Source organism: Ammodytes marinus (genome assembly GCF_949987685.1).
Source record: "Ammodytes marinus genome assembly, chromosome: 12".
Classification (NCBI taxonomy): domain Eukaryota; kingdom Metazoa; phylum Chordata; class Actinopteri; order Uranoscopiformes; family Ammodytidae; genus Ammodytes; species Ammodytes marinus.
Genome location: NC_137216.1, coordinates 4,377,536 through 4,400,390, shown reverse-complemented (window position 1 = coordinate 4,400,390; position 22,855 = coordinate 4,377,536). Strand labels below are relative to the sequence as shown.

At 38.1% G+C, this 22,855-nt stretch overlaps 1 protein-coding gene across 1 annotated transcript in view; it reads right to left on the bottom strand.

Annotated features, from left to right (window-relative positions):
- LOC307258444 (mucin-2-like) overlaps positions 1–22,855 on the bottom strand; it is a gene marked incomplete at both ends in the record, with an annotated part of 65,358 nt that overhangs the window by 587 nt on the left and 41,916 nt on the right. Inside the window, 39 exons of the mRNA XM_080037973.1 lie at positions 125–248; positions 3,832–4,000; positions 4,091–4,122; positions 4,238–4,377; positions 5,273–5,342; positions 5,447–5,625; positions 5,836–5,920; positions 6,067–6,250; positions 6,380–6,624; positions 6,760–6,931; positions 7,550–7,788; positions 8,364–8,821; positions 9,245–9,356; positions 11,789–12,007; positions 12,144–12,187; positions 12,766–12,916; positions 13,160–13,291; positions 13,461–13,617; positions 13,762–14,001; positions 14,086–14,265; positions 14,351–14,458; positions 14,536–14,674; positions 14,775–14,926; positions 15,027–15,127; positions 15,241–15,290; positions 16,291–16,546; positions 16,636–16,762; positions 16,890–16,984; positions 17,071–17,235; positions 17,335–17,472; positions 17,588–17,657; positions 17,771–17,875; positions 17,960–18,098; positions 19,063–19,099; positions 19,262–19,475; positions 19,557–19,669; positions 19,748–19,808; positions 20,435–20,549; positions 20,647–20,882. Of these exons, the coding sequence (XP_079894099.1) occupies positions 125–248; positions 3,832–4,000; positions 4,091–4,122; positions 4,238–4,377; positions 5,273–5,342; positions 5,447–5,625; positions 5,836–5,920; positions 6,067–6,250; positions 6,380–6,624; positions 6,760–6,931; positions 7,550–7,788; positions 8,364–8,821; positions 9,245–9,356; positions 11,789–12,007; positions 12,144–12,187; positions 12,766–12,916; positions 13,160–13,291; positions 13,461–13,617; positions 13,762–14,001; positions 14,086–14,265; positions 14,351–14,458; positions 14,536–14,674; positions 14,775–14,926; positions 15,027–15,127; positions 15,241–15,290; positions 16,291–16,546; positions 16,636–16,762; positions 16,890–16,984; positions 17,071–17,235; positions 17,335–17,472; positions 17,588–17,657; positions 17,771–17,875; positions 17,960–18,098; positions 19,063–19,099; positions 19,262–19,475; positions 19,557–19,669; positions 19,748–19,808; positions 20,435–20,549; positions 20,647–20,882 (5,753 nt within the window). The remainder of the gene's footprint in view (positions 1–124; positions 249–3,831; positions 4,001–4,090; positions 4,123–4,237; positions 4,378–5,272; positions 5,343–5,446; positions 5,626–5,835; positions 5,921–6,066; positions 6,251–6,379; positions 6,625–6,759; positions 6,932–7,549; positions 7,789–8,363; positions 8,822–9,244; positions 9,357–11,788; positions 12,008–12,143; positions 12,188–12,765; positions 12,917–13,159; positions 13,292–13,460; positions 13,618–13,761; positions 14,002–14,085; positions 14,266–14,350; positions 14,459–14,535; positions 14,675–14,774; positions 14,927–15,026; positions 15,128–15,240; positions 15,291–16,290; positions 16,547–16,635; positions 16,763–16,889; positions 16,985–17,070; positions 17,236–17,334; positions 17,473–17,587; positions 17,658–17,770; positions 17,876–17,959; positions 18,099–19,062; positions 19,100–19,261; positions 19,476–19,556; positions 19,670–19,747; positions 19,809–20,434; positions 20,550–20,646; positions 20,883–22,855) is intronic.

The window sequence follows — 22,855 nt, the reverse complement described above, 5'->3', positions numbered from 1 at the left end:
CCATCCTAAATCTGGCCTCAAGAATCAGGACATCCTAAATCTTTTTTCTTCCATACTAAATAGTAGAAAGTATGTGATAAGGAACACAGGGTGAGTTTTCAGTACAAATCACGCAGATACTCACACTGAGGAAGACTGTCCACAGGATCCCTCACAGGCAGTGATTTCCACCGGTTCAACAGACTGGCAGTCCTTTGTCTGCAGATGGACGGTGCTCTTGATCATTTGACAGTTGGAAAGAGGAGTACCTGTGAGGAAATAGCATGAACATTTGTTTTATGTTGCTGCAAACACGACACGTAACACAAATGATAATTTCAGTGGGAAACTAAAATAAAGCTATGGTGGAACTTTAGCCTTAGAATTGACACACATGTATTATGGCGATTGGTTTTTAGATTGACCACATATGTTTACAAAATGAATATAACTCTGCAGCTTTAACATGGCAACATTATTTTCTGTGATTTGTATCACTGTAAATACAATACCTCTCATAGCTTTCTCTTTTCAAAGCATTTTGTTAACTTTGTTTTTTAAGGTGCTATATGAATACAATTATTATTATTTATTTATTTTCTACTCTGTTGGCAGGACATTTCTTTGATTTATTAATCTGATGAATCCCAAAAATATCAAATTATTAGTCATAATGAAAATAGTTATTAGTTGCATCCATATTATAGTTTGACCTCTTTTGAAAAGTGCCAAGGACGCACTTGTTACTTTTTCAAGTTGTGGATTAATTTATTTTATCGAGTCATACTTACAAGTTTTGCAACAACCATCCATGTTACTTTGTTCAGTTCCCTGTAACATAAACAATAAGGATTGTAAAATATTCAGATAGACATCACGACAGATACAATGGCACACATGTCACTATCTAAAGATAGTATTTCATTATGTACGTATTTGTGTATTTCAGCACATTTTGTGTGTTATATCCCACACATTTCTCCAACTATATACTGTAAATTAACTGATTATATTTATCATCATAGTCAATTTGGAGATAAATGTCTCTCTATTTGGCTTGCAGTGTCCATTTTGGGCTTAATACAATGTCAGTTCATTCAAAAAAAATTTGGGACTAACTATCCTGACTCAAAACTCCCAAAAGAAAAGAAAGGTCAATGCTCCTCTTAAGGCTCGTTACACATTGCATTAGCCAAAATAGCAAAAACACTCCCATATCCAACTTTATTTCTGACAAATGAGAATTTAGAATCTTGTTTGAGATGCAGTTTGAATGCCAAGTGCAATGCAAGATGTGTCAGAATCAGTTGAGGGTCATTAACTAAGCAATACAACCGCCAGATATACAAATGTATGCATATTTAAGGGCTGACATATACTCACAGGAATGCAGTTCTTTGGATCAAATTCAGGACATTTGACTTCACTTTTAGTGGTTATGAACTCATCCTTCTCCATTTTGCAATCATACGTGGTACAGTTGTCATTTGGTGGTGACCAAGAATTGTAAGGCTGTCAGAAAAGTAGATGATGTCACTCAGTGTACATAAAACAAATGTGACTTATACCATGATTTAAGGATACACACACAGATGCTGATGATATTTCAACCACACTCTACTTACTTCAATAATGATTGGATAATCGAAGCCTGGGACCTCCACAACACAGCTTATCTTTTTACATATTCCACAACATACCCCGGGTTGTTTTTCATACACATACACATAGCCCTTAAAAAAACAGAACAAACCAATCACTTATTCAGAAAAAAACAGCAAAGACACAAATGCTTTCACTGTCTTTACATACCTCAATTTTTTTTTTAAGTGCATGACTAAATACAAGATATAACATGAATACATATTGGTTCGGTATTTTCATTAATTTGTATTAAGCACTAGTAAGTCAACACCTGTATTGAAGATGGCACTCCTATAATATCAAAACTATCATCATGTGCACATAAATAACAAAGCCTATGCTTCAGCAACTGTAACACACAGCAGAAGTCTTGCAGATTTCTGAAAGTAAAGCATGTGAGTGAGAATTTAAACACGTTAAACATTTTGTACAATATAAAACGTTGCTAGTTTCAAAATTAAATAAGTAAAAACAGCAGAACTCTTAAAGTTTTCATGCATAAGTACCGTTGGACAATCTTCATGACACATCATCATACTACACTGTATGATCTTCAACTTGGTATCTGGATCCTGTTCTCCTGTACACTCGCATTGTTCACATGGGCTTTTGTTGAATCCTTTACCGGGCTGTAAATAACAAAAAGTAAAGTCTGAGCCAAATTCTTTGCAAGGACAACAAAACAAATGTCCCGCTAGTCTGACGACAGGGTGTAAATACAGAAGAATGGTGACCTATGTCTAACTTGAATATTGTTCTTATGGTTATGTTAAACTTATATCATACTTAATTGAAACATACAAGTATACTCTTAAAAAAGAACATTTATCATATAGATAGAGTATATTATTCCTTACCTTGTATTCGGTCTCATTGAAGACACAGACGTCTTTCGATACTAGATAAAAACAAATTATAACAAATCTGATCACATTAAAGGCTTATGTAAAGTAAGCATTTCACACAATAAAACCATAATAAATGTAACTGCAGTTTATATGCTAAGCTTACCACACTTGTAAGAGGGGCAGCAAGTGTCATTTGAGACAAGGACCTCCAATTTAAATCCCAGTTCACAACTTTGTGATTCTGATGAGCATTGGTTTCGATCACATTCTTTTGGTCAGAAGATGAGATAAGAAGTTGAGAAGTGTTGAGAGAGTGATATAACATTACATAAAGCCCAGATTACCATACATTTGTAGATACAGTGACAGAAAAGGAATAACTTAAGTCTCTTAAATGTGAAAAAAAAAAATACATTCAAATACAGAATAATTGACATGAACACAATTGTTCAACGATGGCGAATATATTTCATCATAGACAATAGCTGATACTGACACGTTTGATATACTGTACAATAAAAACAACTCTTTAAATAATTATAATAAATAATAATAAGTATTTTTACATGTTCGATTGAAAGAATATTGACACCGCACTTTCTAATTATCTTTTACTTTGTACAGTGTTGTGTTGATTTTTTTTAGATAGAGAGATAAACGTTTTTATCCTCCAATTGTGACACTGCTGTTATTTAATATAAGAAGCATGTATGTATTTCTGATTTTCATTTTATTTTAGTGCAAATGTAGCTTCTTACTTTGTTGCAGTGTTAAACCAGAGCTGTGTGTTGCTGCTTATACATCAGTACTAAACTAATGACCAATGAAAACTGCAGTGATGTAAATAATGTTTTTACTTCCAAATATGCACATCTGGTGTATGTGTGCCTATTCTATAAACTGTCATGCATATCTAAATGAAATACTTTCCATAAGTCCTTCTGTTAAAATTGTAAAACCCCAATCAGGGATAACATCTCCAGGTTACACTCAGGTCCCAGTTTATTAGGGACGGTACACCTAACTTAAACTAATGCATGTTCATTTTTTGTTGAAACTGTTTTAGAGAAGTGTTTTTACAACGGTATAATCATGTTACAGGCTGAAGCTCCTAGTGCTGTTGAATTCTATTGGGTTAATCAGTTGACAGTTGCTATTATTACCAGGGGTAGCACCACACACTACAGTTGTATTAAACTGTGCTAGTTTTAGGTGTGCCTGGTGTATTTGATTTGCTGTTTTCACAAGATGAGTAGTTATCGTCATGATGAGTGAACTGAGCTTTGTGTGTGCAATAATACCTGTCTGTTAAAACATTATTTCGGCAGATGTACGTATGTGTGTTATTTGAATCACTTACCACATGTCTGTCTCTCACAGCAGTTCTGTGTGCGGTTAACCAACACCATACCTTCCTCATTACAGGTTACTGCTTCTTGTGTGGGACATGCAATAGGCTCACACTGAACACTCAGAGTTTCCTCATCACAAGAACACTGCTGACAGTCACCCTCCCAAGTGTCACCTATCTGTATGAGCAGGAATGATGTACCGAGTATGTTGTAACAGCAATGAATCCACAGTGATAATAATAATTTGTCATGCATTGAAGAATTTACCTGTTTAGGTTGGCCGTCAGGTCCAGTGCAGCCTTAAACAATACAAAACAATAAGTTTAACTTTGCAGCAATCCAATCCCAAGAAATATGGATTTTCTTCACAACAGTTAGGGTTAGGATTTTCTTCACATCAGAAAATGTACTTACAGGCGGAGACACAGACGTCGGACTTTGGACTGAACAAAATCATCCCCTCTGGGCAGTAACATCCCTCTGAGAATTTGCTACAAACTTCGTTGTTCTTGGCATTTTCTCCCTGGCATTGTCGTACATCATTTTCATCATATCTACATATGAAGACAATATACACACATAGACACATTCATTTGACCATTTCACAATTATTGTCATGACTCACGGTTCGGCAGTCTCTCCTTCTCCTATGTGTGTTTTCCCTTGTCTGTCTCTCCTCTTTGTGTTCCATGTGTCTACCTCCCTGTTGGCATGTGGGCGTGGCGGCACTCCTGGGCAGACTGCTCCAGGTGTGGATCGTTGGATAATTAGACCTCGATACTTAAGCCTGTGGACTCCTGTCGTTCAGCGCCAGAGTATACTATGTACCAGAGCGGTAACTACCCGAGACCAGGATATCTTGTTTGTTGTTTTCTTTCTGCCTCCAGTTGGAGTTTGTTCTAACTCTGCTCCTCTTCTCTTCCGTGCCAGTTGCCTCCGCTGTTCACCGTACCTGCTCGCCTGCCTGCGGGTTTTCCGGATATCCACTTGCCTCTGCTCGCCACGCCATTCGGCCGTCCTGTGTCCTGCCTCAAATAAACTTTGTTCTAACTGACTACATGGGTTCTGTTCTGCTTTTGGCTCCAATCTCAAGCTACCACAACAATTATTTCAGATATAATAAAATTATGAACTACACGTACAATACAATGCAGACAAGTATTGTATTTCAAAGCCATGCTAGCCTGATTCTAGACATCGCATTGTTGGTCTGCTCGTCCAAGGTGATATATCACAATACCTATTTGATTGATAAACATCTCATTTTGACATTCATGTTACCCACAGTTGGCTCCTAATTACTTTGGTTATCTTTTGAATTTCCCTCTAGCTCAACCATGCAGCCTTAGAAAAGCTTCTCTGAGCTGCTAGCATGGTTTATCCTCTTTTTGTCTTACAAGCTGCTGACATCATTTCATTTAGGAAATTGTTAATAGGAACAGCGATTACCTTGAATTGCAAGTTGGTGCAACAGGTTTTCCACAAGGCTGGTACACTTTATCTTCTGGACATTCATATTCTACAATAAGAAAAAGTGGATTTAAACACCAATAATCTGAAAAAGAGTAATGTGGACATCTAAAAAATAACAGTTTTTTTTCTACAAAAACAAAACCCTCCTACCACACTCTCCCTTTGTAGAATTCCTCCAGGTTACACAGATAGATGATTCTGCACACGTCAGAGCGTATGCCTCCAGACTGGTACAACCAGTGGTGGCATTTGACATGTGGCAAATATCAAATTTACAGGCCTCATAAAAGGGTTCTGGGTCGATCTCTTTGTGGCATTCCTCAAAAGCCCTTGATGTACATATCAATAGGAAAGCTGTTAATCCAAATTATATTGCAGAAAATGACATATTGTGGTCATGTTTATTCTTAAATTCTTACTTGCTCTTTATAATTTCACAAAATTCAGTGTTGCAGGGATGTTGTGAAGGTGTTGGACTTGTTGGTGTCGGAGTGGGTTTCGCCGTCCCACAATATGGCTTTTTCTTATCATTTACCAACCAATAATGTCCCATCTCAGTGCATGAGGGATGAATCTCGCCATTTGGTAATCTGCAGTCATTTTTGCTGTTATTGTCACAGTAACCTGGAAGGGAAAGTGAATATTAAAAATGACAGATATTACAACCCATGTCTTACCACATTTTATTTATCTTCATCTATGAACATCACATGCAGCCTTATCTGCTATTAATCACGTTTATTCAAACATCAAATTGATTATCATCTTACCACAGTGTCCCTCTGTATTGCTGTGGAAAAGGGAAAATGGCAATTCAACGCTGAATAACATCCCTCCGAAGGACACAACTGCATGGATTTCTGGGATCGTCATAATCAGCCAGATGCCTCGGTTTGTTATGGTGAAGTCCTTATTAGAGTAGGTCAGCGATACATGCTTGCTGTTGATGTAAACCTAAACATTTCCAGCATTGTTTTAGGTGAAATATTGTTCATCATCTTTATCAAAATATCATTTAAGTATATATCAAGTGAAATAAATCAAATGTAGGCAGTTTAGGCACTTTGTCATGGCAAAAATTACCTTGTTCACGGTTATGGGGACTCTGTCCTGTGTAAGAATAACTTCGTAGTCTTTGTAATACACAATCAAGGCTTTTGCACAGGTCACCTTTCCAGTGGCAGCACAATTTTCATTGTCAATGATAATCTTAAAATTGTGTCGAGGAATGATCTCTTTGACCAGGACATAGGTGCAGTTTTCTTGGAAGCTGTAATATTTGCCATCAAATGTCAAGTAATGAGGATCTCCCCAGCCAGAGCAAACACCTGCAAATATGACATTGAGATTACATTGAGTGTTACATCAAGAAATAATTCTAGGCTATATATTGCAGTTTGCCTTCATGTGAAGCAGTCTTCAGGTGTTGCGTGAATGTGTTATTCTAATTTGATTTTACTTACATTTGCATTCATAAGTGAAACAACAGCCACCTTGATCATAAACCTTAGTTGGTCTTTGCTTATTTTCACATACAGGCATGGTGACTGGCTCACATGACACATATTCTCTTGATTCTTTTCCATTCTCACATGTCGATGTGATGCACTTGTCTGGACTCCAGGACTCACCTTCCTATCAAGGGAAAGGTAGTGCTTTAGGTGGTTTACTACAAGTCAATTAAATATTATGATTGAGCTCTATGAGCACATATGGACAACATACAGTATACCTATAATTCAGGAAACATGAAAACATGTACTTCAATAGAAGGTTAAGTTGAAATACAGTATGGGGCTCAGGTTTGTATTATAAATCTGATATAGGATTTGAAATGCTTTAATAGTTGTGATTTTGAGATTATCTGTAGATACACTTAGAAATGTTATTACTTCCCTGTAAAATAATTTATTTATGGCGTTATTTCTTGTTTATTCCTTTGTTTATGTAGGAATATCTCTGCCTTTCATTCATGTATAAGTAATATATAAGTCATTAGATAATGATAACCCACTTATTTACAAAACAGTAGTATATATTTGTAGATGATTAATAAGTGATATGTTAACATAGTATAAATGTATTGTTAGTTATCTATAAAGCTTTAAGTAAATCATGAAAGCATGGAAACAAAAACAGTTCGATTAAAATCCAGTGGGTCTTTAGTGGGCAGGACATAATGGCAGGATACTTCATTTAAGGTGATCTGTTCCTAGTACATTTTTATGTACAAAAAAGAAGAAAGTCAAATACCTCTCTAGGTGGTGTGAGATATGAGCAGTCTTTGTGGGGCTTCTTTGTGGTAGTAGCTGTTGTTGCGTCAATTTGGGTTGTTGAGCCAGAGCCAGTTGTGGTGGAGGCAGGAGTGGAGGCAGGAGTTGTTGGAGAAGTAGACTGACATGGTCTAGCCAACTTCTCAACACTGCATGTCAAATTGCAATATGCAGTGAAACACCAGCCTGATCCATCAGTCTTATTGTACATGAAAGTACCTATATGAAAATGAAACCAAGGCAAATAGATACAAGTGAATAAATGAAAAACAAAACAAAAGCCAGGGTTACCAGGTTAAGTCGCCACACATTATTTTCTAAATGGACTTAAATGTAAAGTCAAAGTCGGGATCAGACCTACATTGACCATACAATATCATAAATATTTTGTGGATAAATATGTTCAATATGCCACATTCTTTGGCCACAGCATGTACTTTTCAGAAGCCATATACATATCAATTTGCAACAATATTTCCAAAAGGATTTCAAAAGGAATGGAAGCAAAAGGAATCAAGATTTGATCTCTGAGCATAAAGACCTTACAATGTTCGGTTGCATTGTAAGGACATGTCTAATTGTCCATTGCTTACCTGGAGGAAACATTTCTTCCATGTACTTGCAGAAACATAAGGTTGTTCCACTTGGTGTTGAAGACTGAAGAGTTGAAGGTGTTGCAGTCGAAACAGTTTCCATTGTTGTCCCCTTTGTGGTTGCCTTTTCTGTTGTCACCAATGTGGTGGGCTTAACTGTGGTTGTTGTTGTGGATTCTCCTGTGGTTGTTGTTGTGGTACTGGGTTCCAGGATTGTTGTGGATTCAGCAACTGTTGTTGTGGGTTTTTCTGTGGTTGTTGAGGTTGCTGTCGGTTTTTCTGTGGTTGTGGTGACAGTGGTAGAACTCTCTGTGTCTGTTGTGGATTCAGGGACTGTTGTTGTGGGGTTTTCTGTGGTGGTGGTTGTTGTTGTTGTTTGTGTTGTTGTGGGGTTTTCTGTGGTTGTTGTTATTGTGGGGGGTATTTCTGTGGTTGTGGTGACAGTGGTAGACGTCTTTGTGATTGTTGTAGATTCGAGAGTTGTGGTGGTGCTGGGTTCGACTGTTGTTCCTGAGGTACTGGGCTTTTCTGTGACTGTTGTTGTGGGGTTTTCTGTGGTGGTTGTTGTTGTTGTGGTCTTGATGGATTCTTCAGTGGTTGGGTTTGTCTCTGGTGTTCCTGTGGTAGTGGCAGATGTTGTAGTAGTGGCTGTAGTGGGGCTTGGTGTTGATGGTGTACAAGGGGTAACCATGCAGCATTTGATTCGTATTTCATAGTCAAGACAAACAGGAGGGTCACTTTGGTCTTTGTTATGACAGATCAGTCCATCCATTAGGTTGCAAGTCTGTATTTGACCTAAGTCATTCAAAGATATATTCTTGTACTGTGTTGCTCTACATTCTATTTCCGTAGGATTTTGGCAAACACTAAAGTTTTCAATGGGTTCATAATCTCCACCATCTGACGTCACGGTAGGATAATGCTTGCTCAACCAATCTGTCCACTGACAAACAGCGTAGCCACAAGGTGTTGTTGTTGTTGGTGGTGGTGCTGTTGTCGTTGTTGTTGTTGTTGTTGTTGTTGTTGTTGTTGTTGTTGTTGTTGTGGGGGGTATTTCTGTGGTTGTGGTGACAGTGGTAGACGTCTCTTCAAATGTTGTAGATTTGAGAGTTGTGGTGGTGCTGGGTTCGACTGTTGTTCCTGAGGTACTGGGCTTTTCTGTGGTTGTTTCTGTGGTACTGGGTTTCTCTGTGACTGTTGTGGATTCAGGGACTGTTGTTGTGGAGTTTTCTGTTGTGGCGGTGGTTGTTGTTGTTGTGGGTTTTTCTGTGGTGGTTGTTGTTGTTGTTGTTGTGGGGGGTATTGCTCTGGTTGCGGTGACAGTGGTAGACATCTCTGTGACTGTTGTAGATTCCAGAGTTGTGGTGGTGCTGGGTGTGAATGTTGTTGCTGAGGTACTGGGCTTTTCTGTGACTGTTGTGGATTCACGGAATGTTGTTGTGGGGTTTTCTGTGGTGGTTGTTGTTGTTGTAGTATTCAATACATGGGATCCTGTTGGCACAGCTGTTGTGGCCACTGTATTTGTAACAACCTCAGGGGTTGCTGTTGTGATGGGTATTGTAGTTGTTGTAACAGCAGTAGTAGTTGTATTTCCTGTTGTTGTTGTTTCCATTCCTGTTGTTGCTGAAGTGGTGGATTCTATTGTGTTTTCTGTTGTTGTGGGGGGTATTTCTGTGGTTGTGGTGACAGTGGTAGACGTCTCTTTAACTGTTGTAGATTCGAGAGTTGTGGTGGTGCTGGGTTTGACTGTTGTTCCTGAGGTACTGGGCTTTTCTGTGACTGTTGTTGTGGGATTTTCTGTGGTGGTTGTTGTTGTTGTGGTCTTGATGGATCCTTCAGTGGTTGGGTTTGTCTCTGGTGTTCCTGTGGTAGTGGCAGATGTTGTAGTAGTGGCTGTATTGGAGCTTGGTGTTGATGGTGTACAAGGGGTAACCATGCAGCATTTGATTCGTATTTCATAGTCAAGACAAACAGGAGGGTCACTTTGGTCTTTGTTATGACAGATCAGTCCATCCATTAGGTTGCAAGTCTGTATTTGACCTAAGTAATTCAAAGATATATTCTTGTACTGTGTTGCTCTACACTCTATTTCCGTAGGATTTTGGCAAACACTAAAGTTTTCAATGGGTTCATAATCTCCACCATCTGACGTCACGGTAGGATAATGCTTGCTCAACCAATCTGTCCACTGACAAACAACGTAGCCACAAGGTGTTGTTGTTGTTGTTAGTGGTGCTGTTGTCGTTGTTGTTGTGGGGGGTATTTCTGTGGTTGTGGTGACAGTGGTAGACGTCTCTTCAACTGTTGTAGATTTGAGAGTTGTGGTGGTGCTGGGTTCGACTGTTGTTCCTGAGGTACTGGGCTTTTCTGTGGTTGTTTCTGTGGTACTGGGTTTCTCTGTGACTGTTGTGGATTCAGGGACTGTTGTTGTGGGGTTTTCTGTGGTGGTGGTTGTTGTTGTTGTGGGTCTTTCTGTGGTGGTTGTTGTTGTTGTTGTTGTTGTTGTTGTTGTTGTGGGGGGTATTGCTCTGGTTGCGGTGACAGTGGTAGACGTCTCTGTAACTGTTGTAGATTCCAGAGTTGTTGTGGTGCTGGGTGTGAATGTTGTTGCTGAGGTACTGGGCTTTTCTGTGACTGTTGTGGATTCACGGAATGTTGTTGTGGGGTTTTCTGTGGTGGTTGTTGTTGTTGTAGTACTCAATACATGGGATCCTGTTGGCACAGCTGTTGTGGCCACTGTATTTGTAACAACCTCAGGGGTTGCTGTTGTGATGGGTATTGTAGTTGTTGTAACAGCAGTAGTAGTTGTCTTTCCTGTTGTTGTTGTTTCCATTCCTGTTGTTGCTGAAGTGGTGGATTCTATTGTGTTTTCTGTTGTTGTGGGGGGTATTTCTGTGGTTGTGGTGACAGTGGTAGACATCTCTTTAACTGTTGTAGATTCGAGCGTTGTAGTGGTGCTGGGTTTGACTGTTGTTCCTGAGGTAATGGGCTTTTCTGTGACTGTTGTTGTGGGATTTTCTGTGGTGGTTGTTGTTGTTGTGGTCTTGATGGATTCTTCAGTGGTTGGGTTTGTCTCTGGTGTTCCTGTGGTAGTGGCAGATGTTGTAGTAGTGGCTGTAGTGGAGCTTGGTGTTGATGGTGTACAAGGGGTAACCATGCAGCATTTGATTCGTATTTCATAGTCAAGACAATAAGGAGGGTAACTTTGGTCTTTGTTATGACAGATCAGTCCATCCATTAGGTTGCAAGTCTGTATTTGACCTAAGTCATTCAAAGATATATTCTTGAACTTTGTTGATCTACACTCTATTTCCGTAGGATTTTGGCAAACACTGAAGTTTTCAATGGGTTCATAATCTCCACCATTTGATGTTATGGTAGGAAAATGCTTGCTCAGCCAATCTGTCCAATGACATACAACACAGTCAGAGGTTGGCATTGTTGTGGTGGGTGTTCGTGTGACTGTTGTTGTTTCAATAGCTGTGGTGGTGCTCTGTTTTTCTGTGGTTCTTGTTGTTGTTGTTTCTATGATTATTAAGAAAAATAAAATTATCAGATTATTATCAGGTTATATCAAACCAATAAGAAATCTTCCAAACCTCAGGTCTGCATTATAAGTCTCTTACCACTTGTTGTAAAAGTAAAGGGTGTGGTTGATGAGTGTGTTGGATTCTGGGTAGTTGTTGGTGATGTCTGGGTTGTTGGTGTATAACAATCATAGGTGATTCTATTAATAATTCCATCCTTTCCACAATCAGCATCTATACAGGTTCCATCCCCATCATGAGTCGTATAGACTGTTTCTCCATATTCGTATACATGACCATTATGTAAACATTTGCAATCTGCAGAAAAAAGAATATCTTAATGCACGATTCTTAGTTTTTCAACAGTTTGTCACTGAGAAAACGATCAAAAATACAGATTGATGGTTTAACTAACATAAATCAAACACAGGATTATTCAGAAAAAAAAACTCACCATGGGCATTGTAGCTGCACTCCACGTTTGTTGAAGAACATTTACTAAAAGGTAAGTGAAAGACGGACATTTTAAATACAGTGTTTGATCAAATAATGTACAATTTTTTATGTTGGGGCGGGTCAAGTTATGTTCTTGACTTTGCCCGTAAGATATCTTCACAACTACACCATAATTGGAGGAGAAACGCAGTGCAAGTTGTGAAGATAAAGATGAGTTGAGAGCTCTGCGCACTTGTGTTCCATAACATTTTGGCCACAAGATTTGTAAAAGACACCCCTACATAAACCACTTGTATTCATGTTCCACCCCCTTTTCTACTTTTATTCAACATTCTTTTCACTAGCGATATGTGATCATGAGAGCAAAAATAATATGGTATTGCACTGATGGTGTCATTTGCTGTACATGTAATTCATGATCATCCGAGGAAAAATAAGACTGTTTCAGAAATATTTCAAAGTTCCTCGTAGCACCTTGAACTTTATGAATATGATTAGGCCGGCTAATGATGCAAATCCCGTTATAATATAACTTCATTTTATTGAGATAATATTTGTATTCTACGTAACCGTTAACTTTTACACCAAGTGTAGAATAAGTAAGATTGGAAGTTTCCTACCAATTGTAACAGTTTTCATTTGAAGGCATGTCTTCCCCTTCTTGATAATGCTTCCCTTCGTCATCATAGCATCCACATTCAATCTGTGACACACACTTCATAGTACTGTCTTCCATATAAGGTCGTTCAGGTGGACATCTTGGATAGCAGCCTTGAAAAGATAAATGTTGCTGTAAGTTACAAACCAAATAAGTACAGACATAAAGTCTAGCCTAAACCACATGTGAATCTCTGAATGGCGAAAGTGAACAAGGTAAAAGTAAATTAAATGACAGTAAGCACAATTATGCTTGACCATTGGGCTTAAAGAGAAAGCATTGCATGGTGACTCAACTCTACCTGAATATTTATAACACTTAAAGTACATACAACATAACTTTCATGTAATTTATACCTTCTAATGCTGGAATTTGCTGACTGTAGCACTTTCCCGAGGGATTCCTGCAAGTCTTCATGCATGGTTTTCCACATGGCTCATAGTGCCATTCACATGGTCCATCACGGTCGTAAAAACTACAGAATACAGCTAATGAAACAGGAAAATAACATAAGATACAAAAAACAAAATTACTAAATCATGTATACAATTTTCATAACAAATGAGTAGAAGTACATTTTTCACATTTCATAGGAAAGGTGATAATGACATTGTATTTTTTTTTATCTCCTCGCACAAACACAAGTAAAACACTCACGGCAGACTGAGGGAGATCTCCATTTCACACAGGATCCAGCCTTATTACAGGCTGCTGCGTAGGCGGCTACAGCCGAGCAGAAACAGTCACAATCTCCTCCTGTATTGCAGGCACATGTGTCTTTCACACAGGCATCATGATAGTTTTGGGGATCCACCTTTTTGGAACAAAATCATTGTAATTGAAAACAGAGTACATTCTGATTGCCAATTATACAAAGTCATTGCATACAGAGTTTATTACTAACAAGGACTTTGTTTGCGATTACATGCCATGTGGCATTGCTTGGAAGTTTTCTTACCTTCGAATGGCATTTTTCAAATACTTCACTCTTGATAATGTTGCAGTGTTTCAATGCCCATGCCTGCCTGTGGGAGTACAGAATGCAGGGATTCTTTGGTGCGACAGCATTAGGGCAAGTAGGTGAGACTTTCCAGCTGTTTCCAAACTCATGGGCTTCAACCACAACGTCTTTGCTTCTGGTGGTGTAATCGTTCTTGATATTCCCATCAAAATTCCCACACAGACCACAGACTTTTCCCTGTAATTACATGAGATCTAGTTAATTTGTCAAGTGGTAAACCTATTCACATTAACCTACACACCTGTATATCTGCTCACTCACCTTGAATGTGGGACTGAGTTTGATCATGAGTGTTGTCTTCTTATTCCAAATTAGAACAACACCATTCTCGGCCTCAATCACAACATACAGACCTATAGAGTGCATCTTATAGGGTATTTCCTGCCCATTGTCTTGTTTGATAACATGGACATTTTCCTCAGAAAGAATAATTTCATGGTTCTGAAAGAAAAATAAACAAGGTCATATATAATCTTGCAAGTTTTTTTTAAACAATATGTGACATGCATATCATAATGTAATGTACCCCCAAGTAGAACTTTATATTAGTGGAGCAGATGCTTTCAGTTGATGAACATGGAATGTTCTCAGTCAAGACTCTGAAGCTGCCATTGTTACTTTCTCCACAGTAATCCTGCAAGAAACTGACGTCAGTATTACAAGACTGACATTTGACAGATAACAAAGACTAAGGATACATTTGTGCCGTACCTGAGCGAAGACGTAGCCACATTCACCATTAAAAGAGAATTTCTTTTCATCAAAAGTGATGTAATGTCCTTCTCCGTACATGATACAGGTTCCATCGCAGTTACGGTTTGTACAGTCCCATGTTCGGCCTTTGCAAGTGCTTTGATTTGAAGAAATAGAGTAATGTCAATATATATATCCTCAATTTAAAAGAAACTGAACTGACCCTACATTAGTGTGGACAGGATAAAAGGGCTCACCAGGTATTACAGTCCACAGTGGTAGTCTGTCCAGGGTTATAATATTCTCCATTATATTCGCAGGGACAGTTCTCTTCCTCAACACAGCCTCCTTTATCGTCTGACATCAGGCCCGCAGGACATACACAGCCGGAGGTACAGTGACTATTGATCTAAACAGCAATAATGCATTTAACATGTCATCCTTTTGGTTTAGTATACATACTGTATGTAGAATACCTTTCAACAGGCATGAAGCATTCTCAATCTTACGCATTCTGTGTTCAGTGTCTTGCAGCTTTTTTGGCACTCGGATCCCTGGTCACCTGGCTTTGCACTTGAGCAGTTGAAGAAAACCATTGGCTCGGTGCATGCTGATGACAATAATAGTGTGTTACAAAGGATACCACTGTATGCTGCTTATATTGCTAATACTTTGCTGTGCTATGAAAGGAATTCTATGACGAGCTGAGTGCTTTCTACCTACATGTAGTCAGGGGACTTCCGTTACAGTCTAGTTTTCCGCTGCGGCAGACGCTGAAATGCATAGACAGAAGGGTTGATAAATGTTGACAATGGGAGCATTTTCTAGTTTATTATTTCAAGTTTTCGACAAATGCCTTTGCTTAAACAAAAACAATCTAGGACAGGGTTACCAAACTGGCACATAGGCTTTAGATTGTAATTTTAGTTAATCTTGTATCCATCAGTATTTCTTTCAATGTAGAATAAAGTTGCAGGGAGCTGGAAACTATGTTAGGCCATAGAGAGCAAAAATCACTTGTCACCTTACTGGTCACTGGTCTATAACATATGCAAACAGACAATCACATTATTGTTTGCAGTTTTGTGATTCCAATCCACCATACACTGTTTAGTGGATGTGGGGACACAAAAAACATACAAACAAAAGGGTCTATTTGATGTAATTAAATGAAAATTAAAATAAAAAAAGTGCAAAGGGAATTTAAAAATCATTAAAATAAGCATTTTAATAATGCAATAAGCATTGCAACGAAAATATAGGAACATTAAATCCATAACATAATTGCTTTATACTGTATTACCAAAAGAGCTATTTGCATTTGCTTAGCTGAACAAACTAAAGAAGCAGAAGTTGTTCATGAGCTGGAATTCAAACAAATAGTTTTTTTGGCAGATGTTTACTTTCATTAAATATACTCCTTTTTGAACCTCTATTTAGCAGTAATGTTGTGGAGTGTGCGTTACTCATTTTGCTGTATGCCTAAACACAGCTTCTCACTCAGCAGTTGGAAACAGTACTTAAAGGTTAATTAAATATGGTCCTGGATGAACCCTACACCAGAAAAAGCTGACCCAAAACCTGCTGCGGGGCTTGAGCTGCAACATCCCCAAATGAACTTCTGCCAGAGACCTTTGTTGCATTGTATCCCATTTCTCTGTCCTGAGAGCTTTACAGACAGCTCACCAGTACACACATGGAAATCCCCAAAAAGAAATCTGTAGAAGAAAGATTTGTATGCTCTTATCTTATTAGAAATACTGAAATCCTCACCAATTTTGTCCGTCAACCATGCAGGATTGCCCAGGGTGCACCAAGGTGTCTCTCACGTGACAGGGGCAATGAGAAGCTGGCACACACTGTCCATCCTCATTTAGGTAAGTTCCGTCAGCACAACCACAGCCATCGAGCGGCGTAAATTTAACTTCACATGTTGAGTCTGACTGACTAAGAGAGTGGCAGGTGCGACCACAGCTTGTCATTTGGTAGCCATAAACAAGAGTAGGAGGGCAGCCAGTCGTGTATTTCACTTTGAAAGGAGGTTTGCTTAGTATAAGATTAAAATAAATAAATACAGACTTTATTAATTTCACATTTGATAGTTTGGGTGTAACTTACGACACGTTGTGTCCCTCCATCCCTCCAGTAAGACACCTTCAGCGGCACATGCGTGGGCATAGGAAGATAAGGCTGCACACATGCACTCCTCACTGTTTTCACAGGCGCAGGTGTCATAAATGCAAAACTGCATAAAGAGGCAGGAAAAAGCTATATCAATAGTTTAAATGTGCCATTGTTAAGTGAAATAATAAAAATGCAGAAATACACAAATTCATTAAACTGCCTATAGAAGAAGAACAAACTCTGCTTACAGCTTCGTAGTCTTCAGGGTTTATATCAGAATGACACTGGGCAAAAACCCCATTTGGGTCTGACAGCAAGGAGCACCAGTGTTTGGCATAGTTTTCTAGAAAAACCAATAAACATGTTTCATACTGACATAGTGTTGTTAGGAACGATATTAATAAATGGAGTATGATTTACGATACCTACCCCTGTCTACGCTCAACATGCAGGGGTCCCTAAGATTGTTTGTCACATCAGGGCAGTTTGTTTTGGTCTTCCATGTGTTGGCAAATATCCCAGCCGTTCCCTCAATCAATCCATTTGAGGTCCTGAAGTCATCAGCTTCCACATCATTAAAATCTCCACAGAGACCTGTTTGAAGAAAATGACGTTGACTTTACACTTCACTCCAATAATCATCACATCATAATTCAAACTATAGTTAAAAAGTTGTAAGAATTAAAATCACACCTTGGAGATTTCCCTTATTTGAAACATTGGCTATAATGTAGACCTGCATAATGGGTGTGTGCTGAATCTCAAGACGAAGCCCATAGTTTGTTTGCACTATAGTGAAGAAAGTTGATGGCTTGAAGACTGCAACGCTATCTGCAGGGGGAAATCCATTTTTAAACAATGAGATGTTTTAATTTAAGTAAACTTTATGTAAAAATATGTCTTGAGTTCATAGTACAATGAACACAATAAAAAAACACTCACTAACCATCAAAAATAGGCAGGTGAGAAATCATTTGGTTATAGATAACCTGTCCGCTGGCTTGAACTACAATCGTCTAAAGTGGGAAAAATGACACTGTGACTGTTAAAAAGTTCAGGTTAAATATCTTCTAACTTCCGTACAGATATGAAAAAGGAAATGTCTTTAAATGATATACTGTCATTTTACCTTATGGTCAGGCAGTAGTACAGTGACTGCACCCAGGCAAGTCAATTCATCAGATTTTTCACAATTGACCAGGTCACCAAGGACACTGAATTTGCCAGTGTTTTGCTAAAATCAAAAATATAAAATTTAAAAATGTTCAGGAATTGTATTTTCTTTTTTAGATTAATGAATTAATTTAAGTTGCCTCACCTTGGAGAGAACATAAGAGCATTTTCCATGGAAAGTATATGTTTTATCATCAAAGGTGGAGACGTGGGAGCCCCCCACAACAGAGCAGGTACCAGGGCAGTCTAAATCCTCACAGTTCCACAGGCCCTTGTTGCAGGTGCTGTCAACAAAGTTCAGTTAGTTCAACTGGACACACCAACTCAAATATAGATGTGGTTTAATATAAACATTATAGTGAAGATAGTAAAGGGATTACCATTGTTTACATGGCTTTGAGAAAGATTCCCCTGGTTTGTATGCCTTGCTATTGTGTACGCAGGAGCACTGGTCAACAGCAATACACCCACTCTCATTAATGTCGTCGAATACAGTCCCTTGAGAAAAACATAAAGACATGATTAATCTTTGGCCAATGGTAAACTGCTCTACAATGCAAACCCTGAAGGAGCGTGTTTTGCGATATACTTTTTACCACCTATTTTACTTAATGTCACAGCCCAAAATGTGCACTGGCTGTTTCAACTGTTTTACCCTGGGTTTCCCTTTCTCCACTTGTCTCCTGTGTTCTCCTGTCTCTCTCTCTCTGTATTTTTCTTCAGCCTATTGTATTGTGTATTCAACTTGATTTTGCTCATGTTTCTTTCTGCTCTTCACTAACCCTGTCAACCTGTGCCCTAGTATAATCGCTTGCATCTAGTTTTTACTCGTGCCCCGCCATGCCTAACTAACATTTTACAGAACAGAATTAATTATATTAATGTAATTTTAGCATATGTTTAAGGGATGTCAAAGCCAACTCCATCTCCTTCCATAGTGAAACCCAAACTGAATAATTAAGGCTAAACACCTTTGGATTTGACTGTGCATCGCCAGAAAACTTTCACTCTTTGCAGCTAACTGATAGCAGCCAAGACTACTTAAAATGATGCATCACAACAGTGCAAAGAGGAGCGTCAAGAGAGCAAGGACAAATCAAATGAATGTGATAATCTCCCTATATTAACATGAAGTAAAGCATTTAGTATTTGCGGGTAACAACAAACCAAAATACAAATTATAACTTCATCATCTCATTTGGTTTTGAAATCAGAAAACTTACCAGATGGACAGAAGCATCCATCTACGCAGTGTTCATCACACACTTGGCTCCTCTGGGAGTCGCTGCAGGTGTCAACACAGGGACTACCACATTCCTTATATTCCTTGTTGAAAAGGCATGTTTGGCCTATTCAACACATGACATTTTATTTTTAGAAACACTGATTCTGATATAAATACAGTGAAAATGCACAAACATGTAAATGTTTTGATTGCTGTTCTCACCACAGATATCTTCGGTCTTCCATTCTTGGGGTTTCCCGCCTAAATAAGCACACTGACGGGAGTACTCTGTTATGGTTTTACAAAGGCATGAAGAACTGCTGCTGTTACAGTTGCACATGTCATTCTCACATGCTTCGATATACTTGTCAGTATCAAGCAGGTCTTGGCAGCTGAGGAATGCAGTTCCTGAGAGCAGCTCCTCACAGAGACTTGTCTGTTGGTCAAAGTATATGATTTATTTAAATTGTACCTAAATGTCATATCAATTATTTAAAGCAAATCCATTTTGTCATACCTGCTTTGCACAGGTTGTTGTTGCGGTAGAGGACATGTCTTCACATTCTTCATTAAGATCGCTGACTTTCCACATCTCCCCAACATCTTCAGGAGTCATTGAAATCCCTGTTTCTAGAGGCAAAAGAAGTGTTTAGCAAATGTGAAGACACATTTTATAGTTTGTTTTAATCTTATTTTGTATGTATTTACCTGTGGTGAAGTCAGCACACAGACCACAGGTCTCATTCTTGAATTTTGCATCCAGCTCAACCTTAAAATCAGGTGAAAAACGACATTTGAATAAGGTGCAGAAAAGGAATATTGTACAGCACATTGCAGAAGACTGCCTTTTTTCTCCATTATATCAGAATAGAATGAAAAGTTCTAACTTTTACATAATCATTTCGCTAAACTACAATAACAGATGAAAACCATGTGATTGGGATAGAGAAAGCAGACCTTAAGTGGAGAATGTTGTGACAACTACTGTTTCTCAAAAATGACATGGACAGTTTGTCATGCGCCTAGTTTCACTAATAGCCTTCCTGAGGACAGGAGACATGTTTACCTGTTTTAACAGCAACCTAAGAACTAGATTTTGTTTTGCCTTTTTTAATAATAAATATTGTCTTTAAGTGATTGAATACTTGAAAATCGACCATTTTTAATCTGTGCAAAATGCCTTATTAAGAGCACCCTGGGCACTTCTAACATTGGTAAAATGTATCTTACTATAAACACGATCTCACAAAAAAGTTTAGCTAAGAAGTGATCGAAATCAGCCAAGTATAAATGTAGCAATACAACTTAAAATATATTTATTCAATAGATTCCGTTCTGTGCTGATCTAAGATGTATACAATCAGGTATGATACGGAGCACAATGATAAAACATACCGAAAATGAGTCTTCTTCATTCCATTTCATGACCAAACCCAGCTTAGCCTCTATCTTCACATAGGAGCAACCTCTTGCGATTGAAATGCCCGACTGGCTAAATGGTAGAGTAACACTATAGGAGACAAAAAAATCATCACAGTAACATGATAAGACATTAAAGTCCGTAAAACCAATGGTAATGACATGTCATACTATCAAAACAGACTCACAGTTCCTCATTGAACCTGACGGAAGTCCCAGCTAATTCCACATCGACTCCTTCCAGGTTCATAGTTATCTTCTTTATGGTAGTGACCCCATCTATCTTTTGCCGTTTGATCAGAATGGAAAAACTCTCAAGGCTGCTCTTGCATTGGGACGCAAGGATGTAGTTGCAAGTGGAAGGAAGTTGGAAGAAGTCTCCGTTGAACGTCCTAAAATGAGAGTCTCCCCATGTGCTGCAGAACTGGTTGTTTGTTGAGATTTTCAATTCCTCACTCTTATCTTTCTTCTCTTTCTCTCCACTCTTATCTTCCTTCTCTTTCTCCTCACTCTTCTCTTTCTTTCCACTTTTACCATTCTTTTCTTTCTCTCCACTCTTATCTTTCTCCTCACTCTTCTCTTTCTCCACACTCTTATCTTTCTCCTCACTCTTATATTTCTTCTCTTTCTCATCACTCTTATCTTTCTCCTCACTCTTATCTTTCTCCCCACTCTTATTTTTATTTTCTTTCTCCTCACTCTTATTTTTCTTTTCTTTCTCCTCACTCTTATTTTTCTTCTCTTTCTCATCACTCTTATCTTTCTCCCCACTCTTATTTTTCTTTTCTTTCTCCTCACTCTTATTTTTCTTTTCTTTCTCCTCACTCTTATTTTTCTTTTCTTTCTCCTCACTCTTATTTTTCTTTTCTTTCTCCCCACTCTTATTTTTCATCTCTTTCTCCTCACTCTTATCTTTCTTCTCTTTCTCATCACTCTTATCTTTCTCCCCACTCTTATTTTTCTTTTCTTTCTCCTCACTCTTATTTTTCTTCTCTTTCTCCTCACTCTTATTTTTCTTCTCTTTCTCCCCACTCTTATCTTTCTCCCCACTCTTATTTTTCTTCTCTTTCTCATCACTCTTATCTTTCTCCTCACTCTTATTTTTATTTTCTTTCTCCTCACTCTTATCTTTCTTCTCTTTCTCATCACTCTTATCTTTCTCCCCACTCTTATTTTTCATCTCTTTCTCCTCACTCTTATTTTTCTTTTCTTTCTCCTCACTCTTATCTTTCTCCCCACTCTTATTTTTCTTCTCTTTCTCATCACTCTTATCTTTCTCCTCACTCTTATTTTTCTTTTCTTTCTCCTCACTCTTATTTTTCATCTCTTTCTCATCACTCTTCTCTTTCTCCCCACTCTTATCTTTCTTCATTTTCTCATCACTCTTTTCATTCTCCCCACTCTTATTTTTCTTTTCTTTCTCCTCACTCTTATTTTTCTTCTCTTTCTCATCACTCTTATCTTTCTCCTCACTCTTATTTTTCTTTTCTTTCTCCTCACTCTTATCTTTCTCCCCACTCTTATTTTTCTTCTCTTTCTCATCACTCTTCTCTTTCTCCTCACTCTTATTTTTCTTATCTTTCTCCTCACTCTTATTTTTCTTTTCTTTCTCCTCACTATCATTTTTCTTCTCTTTCTCCCCACTCTTATCTTTCTCCTCACTCTTATTTTTCTTTTCTTTCTCATCACTCTTTTCCTTCTCCTCACTCTTATTTTTCATCTCTTTCTCCCCACTCTTATTTTTCTTCTCTTTCTCATCACTCTTATCTTTCTCCTCACTCTTATTTTTCTTTTCTTTCTCCTCACTCTTATTTTTCATCTCTTTCTCCTCACTCTTATCTTTCTCCCCACTCTTATCTTTCTTCATTTTCTCATCACTCTTTTCAGTCTCCTCACTCTTATTTTTCTTCTCTTTCTCATCACTCTTATCTTTCTCCTCACTCTTATTTTTCTTCTCTTTCTCCCCACTCTTCTCTTTCTCCCCACTCTCATTTTTCTTCTCTTTCTCCTCACTCTTATTTTTATTTTCTTTCTCCTCACTCTTATTTTTATTTTCTTTCTCCTCACTCTTATTTTTCTTTTCTTTCTCCTCACTCTTATTTTTCTTCTCTTTCTCATCACTCTTATTTTTCTTCTCTTTCTCATCACTCTTATCTTTCTCCCCACTCTTATTTTTCTTTTCTTTCTCCTCACTCTTATTTTTCATCTCTTTCTCCTCACTCTTATCTTTCTTCATTTTCTCATCACTCTTATCTTTCTCCCCACTCTTATTTTTCTTTTCTTTCTCCTCACTCTTATCTTTCTCCCCACTCTTATTTTTCTTCTCTTTCTCATCACTCTTATCTTTCTCCTCACTCTTATTTTTCTTTTCTTTCTCATCACTCTTTTCCTTCTCCT